Source organism: Gigantopelta aegis, chromosome 14 (assembly GCF_016097555.1).
Source record: "Gigantopelta aegis isolate Gae_Host chromosome 14, Gae_host_genome, whole genome shotgun sequence".
NCBI classification, from domain to species: Eukaryota; Metazoa; Mollusca; class Gastropoda; order Neomphalida; family Peltospiridae; genus Gigantopelta; species Gigantopelta aegis.
The window spans coordinates 41,734,714-41,756,253 of NC_054712.1; the positions used below are offsets into that span (position 1 = coordinate 41,734,714).

At 38.0% G+C, this 21,540-nt stretch overlaps 1 protein-coding gene across 1 annotated transcript in view; it reads right to left on the reverse strand.

The window, feature by feature from the left end:
- Positions 1–218: 218 nt before the first annotated feature.
- Positions 219–21,540, reverse strand: part of LOC121388782 (lysosome membrane protein 2-like) — a 31,472-nt gene continuing 10,150 nt past the window's right edge. The window contains exons 8-13 of the mRNA XM_041520279.1: positions 17,827–18,008; positions 14,769–14,899; positions 13,546–13,619; positions 6,331–6,382; positions 4,024–4,173; positions 219–3,323 (exon numbers count right to left, since the gene is read on the reverse strand). Coding sequence (XP_041376213.1) covers positions 3,105–3,323; positions 4,024–4,173; positions 6,331–6,382; positions 13,546–13,619; positions 14,769–14,899; positions 17,827–18,008 — 808 coding nt within the window. The 3' untranslated portion in view covers positions 219–3,104. The remainder of the gene's footprint in view (positions 3,324–4,023; positions 4,174–6,330; positions 6,383–13,545; positions 13,620–14,768; positions 14,900–17,826; positions 18,009–21,540) is intronic.

Sequence of the window (21,540 nt, forward strand, 5' to 3'; positions counted from 1 at the left end):
AAAAATTCGTATGGATGTAATAGCAAATCATTATTAAATAATTAACATTATATTCATAAAATACTACCGTAATTGGTCTAATTTTGCATTAATGATGACATCAATAGGTAAATATGAGAAAATGCTTTTGAAAAATAAATGCCAGTAAATATAGCAAGAAAACATAATTCAAAGTTAATATATATATTTTAATAAAAATAAAAGAAATAAAGCAGACAGTGGATTGATAATTTTATTAATGTTATATTTATAAAGAAGAAGAAATTTTCTCTCTTCTTTTTCCTAACTGGACATGTTTATCCTTAGATGACTGGCTTCCGAATGAAATAGTGTGCAATAATTTGACAAAGTGCCATCAACGACACACTAGTATTGAGAAACCTTCAATAAATATCTACCGATGTTTCTGTCAATATATTGTGTCAATCAAAAACTTGCTTCAATATCACACACTAATGATCAATAATATTGTCAATTTTTATAATTGACAATATTATTGTCAATAAAATTGATCATGTATGGGCTGCTTAAGCCAGATATTGAGTGTTTACAGCATTCTTAAAACGGAAGCGTCATGTAGCCAGTGTATGATTATTGTAAGGCGATTCAAAGTTACGTCATTGGAATACTGACGTCATTCAAATTCAAAAGTAGCTACATGTGTATATTATTACAATGCTTTGCCACATTAAAATAAAAACTGGTCTACTAACCTTGACCCCTGTCACATTTCTATAACAAGTGGACAACGTTTACAGGTTGGTATTTTGTTATTTTTCATAATTCTGGACAAAATATTAATTTTAAGTTTCAAAAGATGAAAGAAATAAAAAGTACCTTTTGTCAAATATATCATATCAAAAAATTACCATTGGATATGTTTTATTTACTGTGTACGAAGCCAAAACGAGGGTACGAAAAGTTACTGTCATCCACCTTAATGATATTTGCATTTATTTCTAAAACAATTACACAAATAATTAACTTTTCCCACAATTAAAGAAATCAGCCTCAAATCCAGGGAACATTTTGTTTACAAAATCGTGATTGGTGATATTTCTAGTCCAGTGAAAAATGATTAGCAACTGCTGTTTAATGTTTTAAAATTGAGTAGCAATCTCTGAAACTTGTGTAGCGAATCGCACCGCGATATTGAACAAAATGTCTCGAACAGAATATATATTGATATAATGTTTCCATTTTTCATAAAAATTTCGTCAAATTAAGGAAAAGAAAATCTGTTTAGAAAAAATGTCCTTAGTACATGTTTGCTGTTTAGAAGACAGTTACTGTTGTAATTTGTTTAAACAAAATGAAATGTAGCACATTTTTGGTGTTTTGTGATTATTGTTCATAATGACACTCGTCTTAAATTGTTTAAATCATTAAGCTTTAACACAGACACCTTACAATGCAACAAACTGGGGGGTTGGGGGAGGGGGGATTACCAGGGCTCACCCTTTTCATTGCAAAATTTAGTCAATTTGCTAATTTTTAAACAAAATGGCTACAGTCTTTGGCTAATACAGTTTTCCTTAAATCTATTGTGCATTGTATCTGAAAATTGGCTCAACCAAAATCTGTTCCAGTGAGAGCCTTGGGAAACAATATTTGATTTTAAATATGCCGAGAATATGTCCCGTAATTAATTTTGTTCAGTATATTTCTGAAGTCAGCCATTCAACAATGACATGAAAGGGGTGTATTACGTATGAATACAGACAGACTACACTATGGGGAGAGCTAGGGGGTAAACATATACATGATTCTGCATTATGTAACTGCTGAAAGACCCCAATACTAAAATCTGTTTTCACTATATTATCAGCTATATAATTAAGTATAAACAAATAGTATTTGTTTCTGCCAGAGGGTAAAATAGGTATGGCACCATACCCAAATTGTTTTTGCAGATTTTATTTTTTAAAGTAGGCCTATACCTTTTGACAAAATTAATGACTCTTTTCATTACTGTATGATTTTCCTAACCCTAACCCTAAACCTAACCCATTTTATTTCTGGGGGAGACCCCCATACCCCCTATCAACTGCAATTGCATTCAGCACACACATTGTAAATTTTTAATTTCATAGCACCATACCCAAAAATTTCTTTCTGGCAGAAACACTGAACACTATACAAGTATGAATGAGGACTATATAGAAGTAGTGTATGAAAGACCGTAAAGGGTTTGGCACATAATAATATCTCAGGAAAAAATGTCATGTGCGAGTTTATTAATACATGTATAATTTCCATTCAGAGTCATGGTTTAATATATCTGTTAAATAAAAATGTAAATATAAAATTTAAGCACTAACATAGAAAATGTCAATTATAATAATTTTTCTATATGACATGATCATTCAAGTAAGTTTCTTGGCAACTATGTTTGTCGATAATAAATTTATCACAAAATTTAAAAAAATAAAAAAAATAATAATAATAATAATTTATCACATGATCTTCAAGTAAGTTTCTTGACAACTATGTTTATCGATAATAAATTTATAACATTTGCATTAGTGCCACACATAATTTATGGAACTTGTTTGAAAATGTTTTATACTCTCAGTCTCACTCGGGGAATAAAATAATTTCTAACTCGTCCTATAAATTTCATATGGCACTTCTGCTTTCCCAAAAATCCATATTTACAACTTGGTATAATCAAGTATTTGTTACACATTTCAAAAGCTGATTTGGTCTTGCAAATGGCTAAACATGTTATACCCTACATCAATGTAAGATTCAATTCAATTTTCAAATCACACCTAGTCTATTTTACGAGAATTAAGTTTATACAAAACAGAAAAAGAAAAAGAAAAAGCAGCTTAAAAAATCACATCAAAGTATAATACTGGACACTGAAAAATGTTTCTCTACTTCTTTGCTCACTGCAAATATAGATGTAAATATGGTGTAATCTTAACCAGAAGCAAAATCAATTAAAATACTTTTGATGGGTTCAGTACTAATTATTAGAATAATACTGACTTAAATTTCAGTTGCAATAAAGGGTTTTCTACTGGACAGCAAGCTTTGCTAGTAGTGACTCATGAAGGCGTAACACTGAGCAATTTCCTGTCGATTCGTGGAGAGTTTTAATTAACACCACCTGATGGGCTTCCACCTGTTTCAACATGAAAATCTGGGACATCATCGTCATCCATGTGGCTGGCGTCACGCCCAGTATTGCGGGATTCATCTACCAGAGCCGGCGGAACCTTCCCCGAGAGGGAGCCACTCAACAGAGGCTGTCGTTCATCATAACTGTCAATATGTTGGGGAGGTTCGATCTGCGGTTCAATTCTTCCCAGCATCTAAAACATTAGTTAATGAACCATTCATCAGCAATTACTTAACATGCAGTACCCATTCTTTCTTGTGAATTCAACACTTCATGTGCAGTTCTAGTTTCCATACTTTGTGTAGAGATTATTGTACCTCTCTAGGAAGTGACAAAATGTACTCATTTGGAGAGAATGTCCATACCAGATATGTATTTTTTATTTGTATTAAAAGTGGGTGGGGGACATTTGTAGATCCTCCTTGGCTATAATGGGGCACTGTTCATTTAGGTCCATATCTGAAAATGTTTTTAACGGATCAAGGTTAATATGTGCCAAATTTCATGCTTTTAACCAAAAAAGCAAAAAAAAATTCTTAGCCACCCAACCAATTTAATGACAACAAAGATATTTTAGCTCAGTCAGTTCAGTGCTCGCTTGGAAGTGCTTACATCGCAGGATAGAATGACCTTGGTGGATGCATTCAACTGATTAGTGTTTTCTTCATTCCAACCAGTGCACCACAACTGGTCAAAGGCTGTGGTATGTGCTTTCCTGTCTGTGGGAAAGTGCATATTAAAGATCCCTTGGCGAGTTAGAAAAGATGTAGTGGCTTTCCTCTGATGACTACAAGTCAGAATTACCAAATGTTTGACATCCAATAGCTGATGATTAGTTAATGAATGTGCTGTGGTGTCATTAAACAAAACAAACTTGAACCTTTAATGCTTACCTTACGCTTGATGAATGCCAGGCCCAGTCCGGAGACCAGCAGCAGAGAGCCGCCAGCTATGAGGACGATCTCGAGGACTTTTGCGACCAGCAGTGGAGTGAACAGCATGTTCTGTAGAGTCTCGGCATGGCTGTCATCAACTACAGAACTCTGAAATATTAACACCACTGTCATCAAATACCCTAACTGCAAAAGTACCAACTGGCACCCACAGTTCCAACTACAATGCAGAAACCCATGCACTTATTCAGGCTGCTACAATGATCAAGGATGCAAAAGAAGACTGTCAACAAGTTGTCTTCCTCACAGATGCTCTCTCAGTCCTACAAGCCTTGCAAGGGGAAAAACTTCCTCACCTGAATGAAGCCATGCAAGAGGTAGCAAAGGAAAGACGAGTAGCTCTACAGTGGATCCCAGCACATTGTGGGATTCCAGGAAATGAGGAAGCAGACAGGCTAGCCAAGCTAGGAGCTAATCATGTACAGCCCAGCAACAACATTAGCTTCTCAGAGAAGAAAACCTTGATAAAGGCAGCCAACAGACCCAGGACAGAACAAGATGATTACCACCTTCTCAGTCGCTTGGAACAAGTAACTCTGTTGAGACTCCGGACAGGCCACAACCGACTGAATGCTCACATGTTCAGAAAGTTTAAACTTGCAGCAACACCAACCTGCAGTTGTGGCCTGGAAGACCAAACAGCAGAAGACATCTTACAGGTGTGTCCAATTCATCAAGACCTGAGACAAGCTGAGTGGCCAATCGAAACTGCCATACACACCAAACTCTATGGAAAGAGAGGCGAACTGGAAAAAACAGCTCATTTTATCTTACAGACTGGACTATTGGTCTAAATTGTGAAAGAGAAAAAAAAAAAAAAAAAAAAAAAAAAAATCAACAACAGAACTCTGAAATATCAACACCAGAACTCTGAAATATCAACACCAGTCATCACTACAGAACTCTGAAATATCAACACCACTGTCATCAACACCAGAACTCTGAAATATCAACACCAGTCATCAACTACAGAACTCTGAAATATCAACACCACTGTCATCAACTACAGAACTCTGAAATATCAACATCACTGTCATCAACTACAGAACTGAAATATCAACACCAGAACTCTGAAATATCAACACCACTGTCATAAACTACAGAAATCTGAAATATCAACACCAGAACTCTGAAATATCAACACCAGACATCAGCTACAGAACTGAAATATCAACACCACTGTCATCAACTACAGAACTCTGAAATATCAACACCACTGTCATCAACAACAGAACTCTGAAATATCAACACCAGAACTCTGAAATATCAACACCAGTCATCACTACAGAACTCTGAAATATCAACACCACTGTCATCAACACCAGAACTCTGAAATATCAACACCAGTCATCAACTACAGAACTCTGAAATATCAACACCACTGTCATCAACTACAGAACTCTGAAATATCAACATCACTGTCATCAACTACAGAACTGAAATATCAACACCAGAACTCTGAAATATCAACACCACTGTCATCAACTGAAATATCAACACCACTGTCATAAACTACAGAAATCTGAAATATCAACACCAGAACTCTGAAATATCAACACCAGTCACTACAGAACTCTGAAATATCAACACCACTGTCATCAACTACAGTACTCTGAAATATCAACACTACTGCCATCAACTACAGAATTCTGAACTATCAACACCACTGTCATCAACTACAGAACTCTGAAATATCAACACCACTGTCATCAACTACAGAACTCTGAAATATCAACACCAGTCATCAACTACAGAATTGAAATGTCAACATTAGTCATCAACTACAGAACTCTGAAATATCAACACCAGACATAAACTACAGGACTGAAATATCAAAACCACTGTCATCAACTACAGAACTGAAATATCAACACCAGTCATCAACTACAGAACTGAGATAACTTGACATTTTATAAAGGTCTTCACACACAAAAAAAGCTCAATTTGTAAACATTGGATTCTCTCTAAATCAGATAAAGATTTGGTCTCTGGCGTGATCCGGTTTAGATAGATTTCACTGGATAATAATTTTTTTGCACATTACAAATAATAATAATAATAATTTAAAACATATTATAATAATAATAATAATGATAATAATAATAATGATGATGATTTAAAACATATTATAATAATCATGATGATGATGATGATGATGCTGATAATAATATAAAAAATTGTTCAGTTCTCAGATTTCACTGTCATTGGTTAATTGAGTTTTTTAAATTTTAATTAAAACACACTTACCTCATTCAACCAAAATACTGGGAAAACAACTGGCTTTATGTTGTATGTCTGTCTGATGAAAAAAAGGAAGAAAAACCCCCATCATAAGACCAACTTAAAATAAAGCTTAACGACACATCAACATATCAAATTGTGACCATCTGGTGTCTGACATTTTGACACCCGGTCTAGAAAAACAAAAAAAAACAATTTTTTTTATTTATTTAACGACACACTCAACACATTTTATTTAAGGTTATGTGGCATTGAACATATGGTTAAGGACCACACAGATATTAATAGAGGAAACTCGCTGTTGCCACTTCATGGGCTACTCTTTTCGATTAGCAACAAGGGTTCTTTTATATGCACCATCCCCCAGACAGGGTAGTACATAACACAGCCTTTGATATACCAGTCGTGGTGCACTGGCTGGAACAAGAAATAGCGCAATGGGCCCATTGACGGGGATCGATCCCAAACTGACCGCGCATCAAGTGAGCACTTTTACCACTGGGCTACATCTCGCCCCTCCCGGTCCTAGAGTCACAAAGGAAAACTGCTGACATCTCGACGGCTATTCCTTTCAAAAATCAGCATCAGAGCTTTTATATGCAGGTTCCCATGGATGTACCAGTCACAGGGTCATGTGTTACAGGCTGCAGCTTACCCTACCAATACCCACCCATAGGTGTATGGGATCCCATTGATGTACCAGTCACAGGGTCATGTGTTACAGGCTGCAGCTTACCCTACCAATACCCATAGGTGTATGGGATCCCATTGATGTACCAGTCACAGGGTCATGTGTTACAGGCTGCAGCTTACCCTACCAATACACATAGGTGTATGGGATCCCATTGATGTACCAGTCACAGGGTCATGTGTTACAGGCTGCAGCTTACTCTACCAATACCCATAGGTGTATGGGATCCCATTGATGTACCAGTCACAGGGTCATGTGTTACAGGCTGCAGCTTACCCTACCAAAACCCATAGGTGTATGGGATCCCATTGATGTACCAGTCACAGGGTCATGTGTTACAGGCTGCAGCTTACCCTACCAATACCCATAGGCGTATGGGATCCCATTGATGTACCAGTCACAGGGTCATGTGTTACAGGCTGCAGCTCACCCTACCAATACCCATAGGTGTATGGGATCCCATTGATGTACCAGTCACAGGGTCATGTGTTACAGGCTGCAGCTTACCCTACCAATACCCACAGGCGTACGGGCTCCCATTGATGTACCAGTCACAGGGTCATGTCTTACAGGCTGCAGCTTACCCTACCAATACCCACAGGCGTACGGGCTCCCATTGATGTACCAGTCACAGGATCATGTGTTACAGGCTGCAGCTTACTCTACCAATACCCATAGGTGTATGGGATCCCATTGATGTACCAGTCACAGGGTCATGTGTTACAGGCTGCAGCTTACCCTACCAAAACCCATAGGTGTATGGGATCCCATTGATGTACCAGTCACAGGGTCACATGTTACAGGCTGCAGCTTACCCTACCAATACCCATAGGCGTATGGGATCCCATTGATGTACCAGTCACAGGGTCATGTGTTACAGGCTGCAGCTCACCCTACCAATACCCATAGGTGTATGGGATCCCATTGATGTACCAGTCACAGGGTCATGTGTTACAGGCTGCAGCTTACCCTACCAATACCCACAGGCGTACGGGATCCCATTGATGTACCAGTCACAGGGTCATGTCTTACAGGCTGCAGCTTACCCTACCAATACCCACAGGCGTACGGGCTCCCATTGATGTACCAGTCACAGGGTCATGTGTTACAGGCTGCAGCTTACCCTACCAATACCCACAGGCGTACGGGCTCCCATTGATGTACCAGTCACAGGGTCATGTGTTACAGGCTGCAGCTGACCCTACCAATACCCATAGGTGTATGGGATCCCATTGATGTACCAGTCACAGGGTCATGTCTTACAGGCTGCAGCTTACCCTACCAATACCCACAGGCGTACGGGCTCCCATTGATGTACCAGTCACAGGGTCAGGTTACAGTGCAGCTTACCCTACCAATACCCACAGGCGTACGGGCTCCCATTGATGTACCAGTCACAGGGTCATGTGTTACAGGCTGCAGCTGACCCTACCAATACCCATAGGTGTATGGGATCCCATTGATGTACCAGTCACAGGGTCATGTGTTACAGGCTGCAGCTGACCCTACCAATACCCATAGGTGTATGGGATCCCATTGATGTACCAGTCACAGGGTCATGTGTTACAGGCTGCAGCTCACCCTACCAATACCCATAGGCGTACGGGCTCCCATTGATGTACCAGTCACAGGTCATGTGTTACAGGCTGCAGCTGACCCTACCAATACCCATAGGTGTATGGGATCCCATTGATGTACCAGTCACAGGGTCATGTGTTACAGGCTGCAGCTTACCCTACCAATACCCATAGGCGTACGGGCTCCCATTGATGTACCAGTCACAGGGTCATGTGTTGCAGGCTGCAGCTGACCCTACCAATACCCATAGGTGTATGGGATCCCATTGATGTACCAGTCACAGGGTCATGTGTTACAGGCTGCAGCTTACCCTACCAATACACATAGGTGTACGGGATCCCAATACCCATAGGCACGGGATCCCATATGATGTACCAGTCACAAGGGTCATGTGTTACAGGTTACAGGGTCATACGGGCACCCATTGATGTACCAGTCACAGGGTCATGTGTTACAGGCTGCAGCTCACCCTACCAATACCCATAGGTGTATGGGATCCCATTGTGTACCAGTCACAGGGTCATGTGTTACCCATTACCGATGTACCAGTGTACACAGGGTCATGTGTTACAGGCTGCAGCTCACCCTACCAATACCCATAGGTGTACGGGATCCCATTGATGTACCAGTCACAGGGTCATGTGTTACAGGCTGCAGCTCACCCTACCAATACCCATAGGTGTATATGTACCAGTCACAGGGTCATGTGTTACAGGCATAGGTGTATGGGATCCCATTGATGTACCAGTCACAGGGTCATGTGTTACAGGCTGCAGCTTACCCTACCAATACCCATAGGTGTTGATGGGATGTGTTACCCATTGATGTACCAGTCCCACAGGGTCATGTGTTACAGGCTGCAGCTTACCCTACCAATACCCATAGGTGTATGGGATCCCATTGATGTACCAGTCACAGGGTCATGTGTTACAGGCTGCAGCTTACCCTACCAATACCCATAGGTGTATGGGATCCCATTGATGTACCAGTCACAGGGTCATGTGTTACAGGCTGCAGCTCACCCTACCGATACACATAGGTGTATGGGATCCCATTGATGTACCAGTCACAGGGTCATGTGTTACAGGCTGCAGCTCACCCTACCGATACACATAGGTGTATGGGATCCCATTGATGTACCAGTCACAGGGTCATGTGTTACAGGCTGCAGCTCACCCTACCGATACACATAGGTGTATGGGATCCCATTGATGTACCAGTCACAGGGTCATGTGTTACAGGCTGCAGCTCACCCTACCCCATAGGTGTACGGGATCCCATTGATGTACCAGTCATAGTGTTACAGTAGCTGACTCTACCAATACCCATAGGCGTACGGGCTCCCATTGATGGTCACAGGGTCATGTGTTACAGGCTGCAGCTCCCATTGATGTACCAGTCACAGGGTCATGTGTTACAGGCTGCAGCTCACCCTACCGATACCCATAGGTGTACGGGATCCCATTGATGTACCAGTCACAGGGTCATGTGTTACAGGCTGCAGCTGACTCTACCAATACCCATAGGCGTACGGGCTCCCATTGATGTACCAGTCACAGGGTCATGTGTTACAGGCTGCAGCTTACCCTACCAATACCCATAGGTGTATGGGATCCCATTGATGTACCAGTCACAGGGTCATGTGTTACAGGCTGCAGCTCACCCTACCGATACACATAGGTGTATGGGATCCCATTGATGTACCAGTCACAGGGTCATGTGTTACAGGCTGCAGCTGACTCTACCAATACCCATAGGCGTACGGGCTCCCATTGATGTACCAGTCACAGGGTCATGTGTTACAGGCTGCAGCTCACCCTACCGATACACATAGGTGTATGGGATCCCATTGATGTACCAGTCACAGGGTCATGTGTTACAGGCTGCAGCTGACTCTACCAATACCCATAGGTGTATGGGCTGCCTGATTTTTGCCCGCATTAAACAAAAATGTCCGAATCTGAATAACAATATTTATTTATTCATATTAGAATTTCTGCCAAATGGCCATATAGGGTTGCAAAAGAATCACTATGCATTTTTACATGGATTACAAATAATATTGTGGGTAGAATGATGGAAATACACGGTGAAAAGGTTTCAGGCAAGTTCATTTTATCTGAATATCTGTATCGTTTTTGTCCGAATTCGAGGATTTGCTTCAGCCCAGTCTTGTATGGTTATAATGCCAATCCTGATCGAACATGCGTGTCAATTTCAATGTACATATGACACTTCAGTCAGCTGAGAATACATGTGTCAAGAGACATCATTGTGGACATTAAACAGTTCAATTATACACAAGTAAATCTTGATGTTTATTTGTAAAAAAGACCCCCAGCTGTTAGCATCAATGAATACGTAACTGCAGTTTCATTTATTTCCTTTGTCTTTGTTAATTTTGCCCTAGTGGTCGAGAGCACGCATGCAGATCACAATCACGGGAAATGAACATGCAGTACCGGTATTTATACAAATTTCAATTTCAATATATCTTTTTTTAATCAAAACAAGTGACATAAATGGAATAGTTGTAAAACATTAGGTTTTTGTTTAACACCACCACTAGAGCACATTGATTTATTAATCGTCGGGGAATAGTTGTAACAACATGTGAAGTCAGCATTCTTAGTAAAGGTATTTCACAGCACTGAAAACATGGCGCAAATTATGAAATTGTTGGGGTGGGGAATTGATGGGTTACTTTATAATAATAATAATAATAATAATAATAATAATAATAAGGCAATTCAAACCAACATATAGAATGCTATCTTAAAGAAATAATCAGCTCTATCTGTAAAAAGTATCAACTCAAAACAAATTATTTGGAAAAAACAAGGAAGAAGAAAGGAAAGAAAAAACAACACCCTCCATAAACATCCCCCCCCAACACACACATTATTTGTTTGTTGACTTAATGTCATATGCTTTAGAAGCAGAGGTGCAGGGTAGGTGGTTGCAGTGGGCACTGACCTCTAACTCTGAAGATAGTGCAACACACACACACACACAAACACACACATATACACACACACACACACACATATACACACACACAAACACACACATACCCACACACACACCAAATGAAAATCAAAGTAGTATATTAATTGCCCCTATCCCAATTGGTGTCTTTGATTTTGATCAGGGAATATGGTTTTGTCATTCAGATTTGTTCCAAGTTTGTACATAATTAGCTGTAAAAGATGCATTTTCATATTCACATATAGCGTAAATCAAGGGTGGGAATTGGTGAACTGTAAAAAAAAAAAGGAAATCTAGAGGGGTACTGGAAATTCTTGAAATCCTAGGCCAAAATCTGTGCCATTTTGGAGGAAAGGACGACTAAAATGCGAGGAAACGCAATGTGCCATGAGAGGAAAACAGCTGATCCGAGGAGATTTCCCACCCCTAGTAAATACTCTCTACAGTCCTGTGCAAAACTATTTTGGCTAAAATATTTTCATCATGGCTAATAAAAATCCCATTTGGCTAATTTTTTAGGTATTTTTATTCAGTATAAGCCTTAACAGTAATATAATTAATAAAGATTTAATTGTTTTTATAAAAGAACTCTACATATTCTATTAAAGGAGCTCAATCACGGATTTAGTGGGCCTTGTTTCTCTAAATATGCATTATAAATTATTTGGAATACCAAACCTAGTTATTATATGATCCAAAATAATTTAATTGAATTCCACAACACGCTTCATTTTTTAAATTTGGAAGTCTTCTTGTAAAGTCATAAAAATACGGAAAAACAGACTCGTAGTGACGAGGCTATATATACAACAATCATATAATGTATTTGTGGATTTTATATAAATGATCGCCATGTATAGAGACTTGGCAAATGAGGGCCGGCTATATACATGGCAAATAATAAAAAATATATTATTTCATGACGAAAATAACCGCAAATACGCTGAAATAAAATAATAAACAGTCGAACATGAACTCACCATTTATTATTATTGTTATTATTATTATTATTATTAGGCGCATGTGCAAATTATTTTGACTGGTTCGCAAAGTGGTATTTCGGTTTTAATGTATAGCGTAAAAAAACAGTGTACTTTTGCATGTTTTGTCGTCCAAAGGCTGGCTAATTATTACTTAACCCAGCTGAATCCAGTTCTACATGCAGGGACAAGTTCAGCCTGCCATTTGTGCTTGTGTGCACGCACGTTAATCATGCATTTTTATAGCCAAAACTCATCCAGATAAAACACCGCCCCTCCACCCCAAAAAGAAGGTGGTGGTAGTGGTAGTGGTAGGAGGAGGAGGAGGGGGAGGAGCAGCAGCAGCAGCAGCAGTAATAATAATTTGACACGGTGGAAAATGACGGTGTTTGTGATCCAGATGTTTAGAGTTTTTCGCATACGACTAACGATAAATTTACCTATAGATGCAAAGGCCTAACTAGTCGGGATTGTTGACATTTAACATGCTTCTGTTACTAAAATAAATTAATGTATAAGCTTAATATTATTCAGTACATGTTTTTATTAATTTTTAATAACTTATTTTCATTTTTTTTTTTTTTTCTATTTACCTTACATGTATGTCGGTCAAGCGTTCTCATTACACGAGCTTGGTAAATCGTTTTGGCACTGCGGTTATTCAGGGAATGCCAATCACGTGACTCAAAATAATACGTCACACCTCTGCTCTCCAAATAGCCGTTATTTTTCTCAGAATTATGGACCGTACCCATAATTCAATTATTTTTATAAAATATCAATAATAAGTGTGATATGGTGGTTATGTAGATGGTTCAATAAAGTACTTTTAGGTACAAATCAAATGTATATATTGTCATATAATACTTTGTTGGGTCAATAATTAGGTCAGCCATCCGTGACAGAGCGCGTTTAACATGTATAACTGAAGAAAAAACAAACAAAGCATTATCTAAGGAATAGAATTGTGCTTAATTTACTTACTTCATTTTGTCGATGGGAGCTATGTAAATATTAATCTGAAGACGTTTGGCTGCCTGCAGCACAAGTCCAGTCATCTGTTGATAAATACACATATAGCACATGACCTTAGTACATAACAACAAAACATCGTCAGTACAATATCAAACAATATGATATACAATGAAACTTTGTCAGTACAATATCAAATATATAATCCACGACACTAGTACATAACAACGAAGTAGAACTTCAATACATAGTAAGAAAAAAATATATTGTGAATAATAAATATATATTTATGACAAAAGTATTTTTGAATCATAAACCAAAAGCTTAGTACATGACAACACAATTCCAATTTTAGCACATATCATGGGATCATTAAAGGCATACTGACACAGATTTAAGGACCTTATATCTCTAAAAATGGATAATAAACAAAAATTACTTTAATTGTTGGAACACAAATCTAGCTATTGCATCACCATAACTGAACCATGATGGAGTGAAATCCATATCATCCCTCTCATCAATTTTAGTTTTTGAATTATGGACCATTGCCATAATTCAATTATTTTAACAAAATGTCATTAATAAATGGAGTATGGTGGTTATGAAGATGGTTGAATAAAGTACATTTAGGGACAAATCAAATTATATTTGTTCAGGTAATACTTTGTTAGATCATTAAATAGGTCAGTGGTCTGTGACAATATGCCTTTAACACTTATAAACATTTTCAAAAACATACAAGCAGTACCTTTTCTTTGGTGACCCAGTCCAAGTTGCTATATGTTCAGAGATGCCAACCCTAGTAGGAGTGTCATAGGAATCCAGGCCTTCAAAAATAGGAATCCCACCCCCCAAAATAGGAATGTTATCAGTGATGGCTTTCTTTTTTTCTAGAAATCGGAATTTCGAACAAGACAATCGTAGTAGCACAATCTATGCTTTCAATTCGTTATGATTCTGCCAAATTCGTAATGGTTGGCATCTCTGCATGTTCCATTAGTAGCAAGGTATCTTTTATATGCACCATATCCCACAGACCGGATAGCACATACTATGGCCTTTGATAAAACCAGTTGTGGTGCACTGGCTGGAAAGAGAAATAGCCCAATGGGCCCACCGATGGGCATTGATCCCAGACTAACTGTGCATCAGCGAGTGCTTTACAACTCGGCTACATCCTACCCCCCACCCTCAAATATATATCACGCGAGTTTAATCGGTAGCTAACTTACAGGTTCGTAGTCCACAGCCGTCTCATGTTCCTGTTTGTTTGGATGCATCCCGTCCACAGCACTGAGGTACTTCATATCAGCCATCAGGAAGTGGGGAAACGACACCACTATAGGAATGTGAAAATAGTCCACTGGAAAATAAAGAGTCATGAATCAATACTTTATAGGGTTAACTGAAAAATACCAGTCTTGCTCATCAATAATGGGCAACATACACCCAGACAGTTTTAGCATGGTTCAACTTGTTAAAGCACCATGGTTAGCATACTAATATGCATTCTTGTTCTAATGCTCATCATAGAAATAAAAATATTTAAAAAATACACTGCATATAATTTTAGTGTCTTTCAAATTGCCTTTGTTATATTGGGATTTTATGTTTAAACTCATGGCTGCCAATACTTATTTTACATCAACCTGAACAGCATGATTTCCGACCTGACCGGCTGAAGAGAATGATGCTGTTTATAACTGTCACTGCAGTGCATTCTGGTCTAGTGACTATCTTACACTTTAGTGAACCATTTTCAAACAAGGACCCACAGGTAAATGAATCACAGGCCTTGACCTTAACATTTTTCAGTGGTAGCCCACCAGGCTACCAGGTTATAAAATCTGGTAGTCCTCAATAAAAATCGGTAGCCCAATAATTTTAATAAATTAAAAAAGAAAAAAAGGTAAAATCATTTATTTTTATTTAAACATGTTGTTTTAGGTGGGTTTTTTAAATGTCTTAAGTGCGGAATAACAGGATGTGCAAAAATAAATTTAGTAGCCTGAGGGACTACTGGGTTTAGAAGTTGTAGCCCGAGAAACAAATCAGTAGCCAAAACACCCTGGCCTACTGCTAAAGTTGAGCCATGAATCGGATAATTACGTAATTGACACTGGCTGACATCTAAACAGGTAAATAAATTAGGTAATTGACACTGGATGATGCTACATAAAAAGGTGAATAAATTAGATCATTATGTAGTTGAAACTAGTTCTTACATAAACAGATAAATGAGTTAGATAATTACATAATTGACACTGGCTGTTACTTAGCTTAGCTTAGCTTAGTAACTTGTTTAACGTGTCCATATACCACTAGGGTTTCAAACACGCCTATCCCGAGTCCGGCCTCCAATAGGATCAGGGGTCTGACTCGGGACAGGGATAACCTAACAAATAGGGGAAATTTTGAATATTAATGCCAAAAATATAAAAAGGGGGAAATTGGGGTTAAAAAGTTTTGGCTGCGCCCTTAAAGAAAATATCAACATTCCTAACCTATATAAATTATTAATATAATATATTTTCGGCGCAAATTTAGATGGGCTGGTCTAATATTAATAATAATTCTTAAACAGTATTCATTAAGCCCATGGGAGGTTAAGAGGAAAGGGGCTGCCAGTCATATTTTAAACATTGGTGTGACTAGGTGAGGGTCGGGAGGGAGGGGAGGCCGGCCCTACACAAAACCTAAGGCCGAACCGCCTACGCATATAGCCCCAAAGAATGACCTAACTCCCGGCATCCCATCACCCCCACCCCCCCCCCCACCGTGTCCAACCGCAGTTCAGTCCAATCCTAGCAGCCTACTAGTTGTTTAGGAAGTTATTATAACTTCCCAAACCGGTGTCACTTGAAGAGTGACGCCAAAGGGTTGTAAGAGTTTAATCGCTGGTGCCACTAGGGTAGTGGCACAAAAAATCCAGCGATGGTTAATTTAATATTTCCTTTTAAGTTCCAAGCCTGCCAGAAGGAGAGAGGTGAACCCGGCCGATCAATGGAAAAACAGGCGACTCCTCAGTTGTCTTCTAAAACAACATGATTAGGTCATTTAGAAGACACGGCGAACACTTTAATCTATAATACCTAGGGTAGTAGACAAGGTAATATTAACCAAGCCACTACCAAAGGCACAGACCAGACACCTGCCCTGTTAAATTACATTAAAAAAAAATTATTATTAAAAATATAAAATAATGATTAAAATATGGATAAAATATACATAAACATAAACTTATCAAATTTATTTAGAAAAAAAAAAAAAAAAAAAAAAAAAATAATAATAATAATAAAAAAAATAATAATAATAATAATAATAAAAAAATAAATAAAGAAAATAAAATAAAAGGAAAGAAAAAAAAAAAAAAAAAAAAAAAAAAAAAACCCCAAAAAAACAACAACAAAACAAAACCCACAACCAAAGCCAAAATTAAAAGACACACATATTTAAAACATGTAATTTTCCGGAAGTGGGAGGGGATTACTGCCAGATAAGCCCCCACCCAATACCGAGCAATACACTTATACTCACAGACTTGCATACCACAAACATATAACATATATATACACAGCTAAAAGAAATGTCCCCATCCAGCCACCATAAAAGTTTGGTAGAGCTGGAAGAGACATATAAATTGATTAAAAAGAATAAATATGTTAAATAATATCTCTAATTATTAAAAAGCGATTAACCTGGCCCCGGAGAACCGCAGCTACGCGCGACCAACCCGTTGCCAAACAAATTTTGACATAGCAGGCAGAATCGCACGGACTGCCCGACCCCGGGGACATAGACAACCAACTTACATAAATAAAGATAATCAAAGATTAGATTAAAAAATAAATAAAAATTTGAATTAAAATAATTAGATAATTATGTAACTGACACTTGCTGTTACATAAACAGATAAATATCTTAGATAATTACGTAGCTGAAACTGTCTCTTACATAAACAAATAAATGAATCAGATAGGTATGTAAATGACACTGGCTGTTACATAGACAGATAATGAATCAGACAATTACACAATTGACAAAGGCTGTTATATAAACAGATAATGAATCGGGATAATTACTTAATTGACACTGGCTTTTACGTAAAGAGATAAATGACTTCGATAATTACGTAGTTGACACTGGCTTACATAGACAGATAATGAATCGGATAATTACGTAGTTGACAATGGCTGTTAAATAAACAGATAAATGAATCAGATGATGAATCAGACAATTACGTAGTTGACACTGGCTGTTACGTAAACAGATAATGAATTGGATAATTACGTAGTTGACACTGGCTGATGTTGAGGACTCCGGTACCCATACAGCTCGTGTTTGGCGTACAGAAGCCGACGTTTGCTGGGTTGATGGTCTTGTTAGCCAGCTGATCTTCTGTCGATGTGAATCGATGCAAGTTGATTCCTTGTGGACTCTTCACATCCGACGTGTACACGCCAAACACCGACCTATAAAATGAGCAGAATGAGGTTTTTTAAGTCAATATCTCTCACATATTTATTGTTTAGAAGCTATTTGAGTTGATCTCTAAAGTTTTTGTTGACACAAAATTAGAATTATGTTACAATTTATTAGCGTTTTACAAAGAACATTTTGTTTTTATAATTTTGACAAGTGATATATTTCTAGTCAATTGAAAATTGATTAGCAACTACTGTTTAATGTTTTAAAATTGTGTAGCGATCTCTGAAACTTGCGTAGGGAATTGCAACGAAATACTCAACAAATGTTCCCCGTTTTATTTAAAGGAAAATGAAAATATAAGGAAAATGAAAATATTGTTTTGCTGTAAGGACAGACATCTTGGATTATGTTAGGTTTACTAGAGCTAGACTAATTGGATGCCTTTAAACTGTAATGATTGTAACACAAATTTAATCATAATCATTGTCATAAATAGACAAACAATATGATATCCTCTAAAACAAACATAAATTTTAAAAGAAATTAGTAGTTTAACAACCCCTGCAATTAAGAAAATGTCCACGGCAAAAAAAAACCATGCCATTAAAAAAAACCCCACTGAATACAGTCTAAGGCAAAAAAGTGCTGTGGATAATTAAAATCTCCACGGCAATCTCTACGGCATTGCCAATTGCCGTGGGGAATTACAGGGGTTGGTTTAACAACAACAACAACAGTCAGTTTTTGATTGAAAAACCATGCCGAGTGAAAAATTGCACTCATCAAAATGCTACGGCGAGTGAAACCAATAAACCAATAATGTTGTTTGCTTCATTAGTGTAGGTTGACTGTTTTTTCACTTTCAGGAATGGAGTTATTCAAAAATTTCAGAAGTAGTGCTACTGAAATATAATTACGACATACACTGATGCAGACAATTTGATTTTTTAATTACAATATGTACTATGGAGATAATTTGATGCACACAATTATAGATACCTTTTCAGTGTTAGATGGTTTGATAAACGTGCAGCTTAACATGTGTAGGAATCAACTTGTATTGAATTTCATTATTATGTACAACGAATATGATTAGGATGGTTGGGATGGGAAAACCCCACTGGTTCTGAGGAGGTGGTTCAGTTAGAACTACGACCCAAGCATCTCAGGTGTGCACTACCGACTGAATTGAATCTCTCATATTAGTATTATTTAATAAACGTTACGTAGGCCTACAATTAGCTCAAATGACAAGTGTTGGTCGAGGCATTGACATTCACGTGGCATTTTTAATTCAACAATTATGAAATCAGTCTCTCTCCCTCAACATTTTTAACACGTCATTTGACCTACCACTATTAGTTACAAACGGCTCTGACATCTATGTCAAGTTAGCATTACGTTACTGATCTAGAACTGTCCCCCAATGTTGTTGATAAAACATATACATGTGTACAAGACAAAATCACTCATTACAATGGATTTTATTCAAAACATGAGATGTCATAATAAAGATAATATTAAAAAACCACATAATTTTAGACACCATCATAAATGCAAAAACAAGTTGTCAAGTAGACCAGCATGTGCGTGCAGCCAGAGTTCCAAGAGTAAACTAATATGACCCTGATAGTTCTGATTGGTCAATATGCCACAGAAAGAAAGAAGTGTTTTATTTAACGACGCACTCAACACATTTTATTTACGGTTATATGGCGTCAGACATATGGTTAAGGACCACACAGATTTTTTTTTATAGAGGAAACCCGCTGTTGCCACATAGGCTACTCTTTTACGACAGGCAGCAAGGGATCATTTATTTGCACTTCCCACAGGCAGGATAGCACAAACCATGGCCTTTTTGAACCAGTTATGGATCACTGGTCGGTGCAAGTGGTTTACACCTACCGATTGAGCCTTGGGGGGCACTCACTCACGGTTTGGAGTCGGTATCTGGATTAAAAATTCCATGCCTCGACTGGGATCCAAACCTAGTACCTACCAGCCTGTAGACCGATGGCCTGCCACGACGCCACCGAGGCCGGTATATGCCACAGAGTACTGCAGATCAAATCATGTTCCATCGGCTGTGACTTTCTAACAAACTTACATTAAAACAAACAAAAATTAAATAGTTGGCTATGATCATTGATGTCTGTTACTATATTTTATACATATATAAATAACAGATATACATTCATTAACCTCTGGTTGAAATATTTAAATGAAGTTTTATTTGAGGGTTTTTTAAAGATAAAAAAAGAAATATAATACAGTAAAACTTCTGTAAACCGAAACACCCTTGAGACCGAATAAAATGTTCGGTTTAGAGAGGTGTTCGGTTTACTGAGGTTTTAAGAAACAGCCTTGATAACCATTTTTTAATTTTTACTATTAGTATTACCAAGGTACAAACATGTGTTAAATTACATTTATAAATCAACAATAACCAAATTAAAGTGGAAACTCTTTATGTAGATTGTTGAGCTTTTGTGAACAAATAACACAAATACATTTGGAACATGTAACACATTGAAACGTCAAGAAATGTTCTGAGTTTTTCTTTTAACAGTCGGGCTTAACAAAGTGTTCCATTGTTACCTGCCGACGAGCACATGAATGACAACGCTTAACCGAAATCTAGGTAACAGAGACTAATTAGAGCATTGTTCGACAAACGCTCAAACACGTCCCGGACACGCTACACCGAGCATGCGCATACCATCTGGTATAGTTAGTAACACCGCGACTTTGACAACTAATTGGTATGGTCAGAGTTTTTAATTGTTCGGTCTTCAGAGGTAAAATTTGTATTGAATAAACAAAACGGGACCCGGAAATTCGTTCGGTATTCAGAGTAGAGGGGTTTCCGGTTTTCAGGGGTTTATTTCAGTGGTTAAAGCTGCATAAAGTGCGGGACCGTGAAAAAAGTTCGGTGTTGAGGGAATTCCGGTTTACTGAGGGTCCGGTTTAGAGAAGTTTCACTGTAGACATAAAACAAGAGTACCGGTGAGGTACATGGTACGCCCGTCAGAAGTTTGATGGAAAACCATCAATATTAGTTTTGATGGTCCTGTATGCATATGTATGCAAGATATGATCAGGATAAGGATTTACTGTTATGTGCAGTAGACCGTGAAAAGTAGGTCACAGTGACCTAGTAATAATATGTGACACAGTCATCCCAAGTTGTTCCTACATGTGAGGTTTGATGGTCCTGTATGCATCTGTATGCAAGATATGGTCCGGACCAGAAAAAGTTATCAGATGGATGTACAGACGGACAGACAATGCCATACGCAAGATATGGTCCGGACCAGAAAAAGTTATCAGATGAATGTACAGACGGACGGACGGACAATGCCATACCATAATATGACTCATCATAAACGGGCGTATAAAAATACTTTTTTGTAAACAAGACCTAGGCTTATTCCTACATACAGGGTAACCTATTATCATTTATTTTCCTTCTTTTTATTATTCAGTCTACTTTTGAATTGTCTTCCGTCTAAATTTCATTTTTTTTAAAGAAAGTAGAAAGTTACACACTTGCCATTTTCGGGACCTCACTTA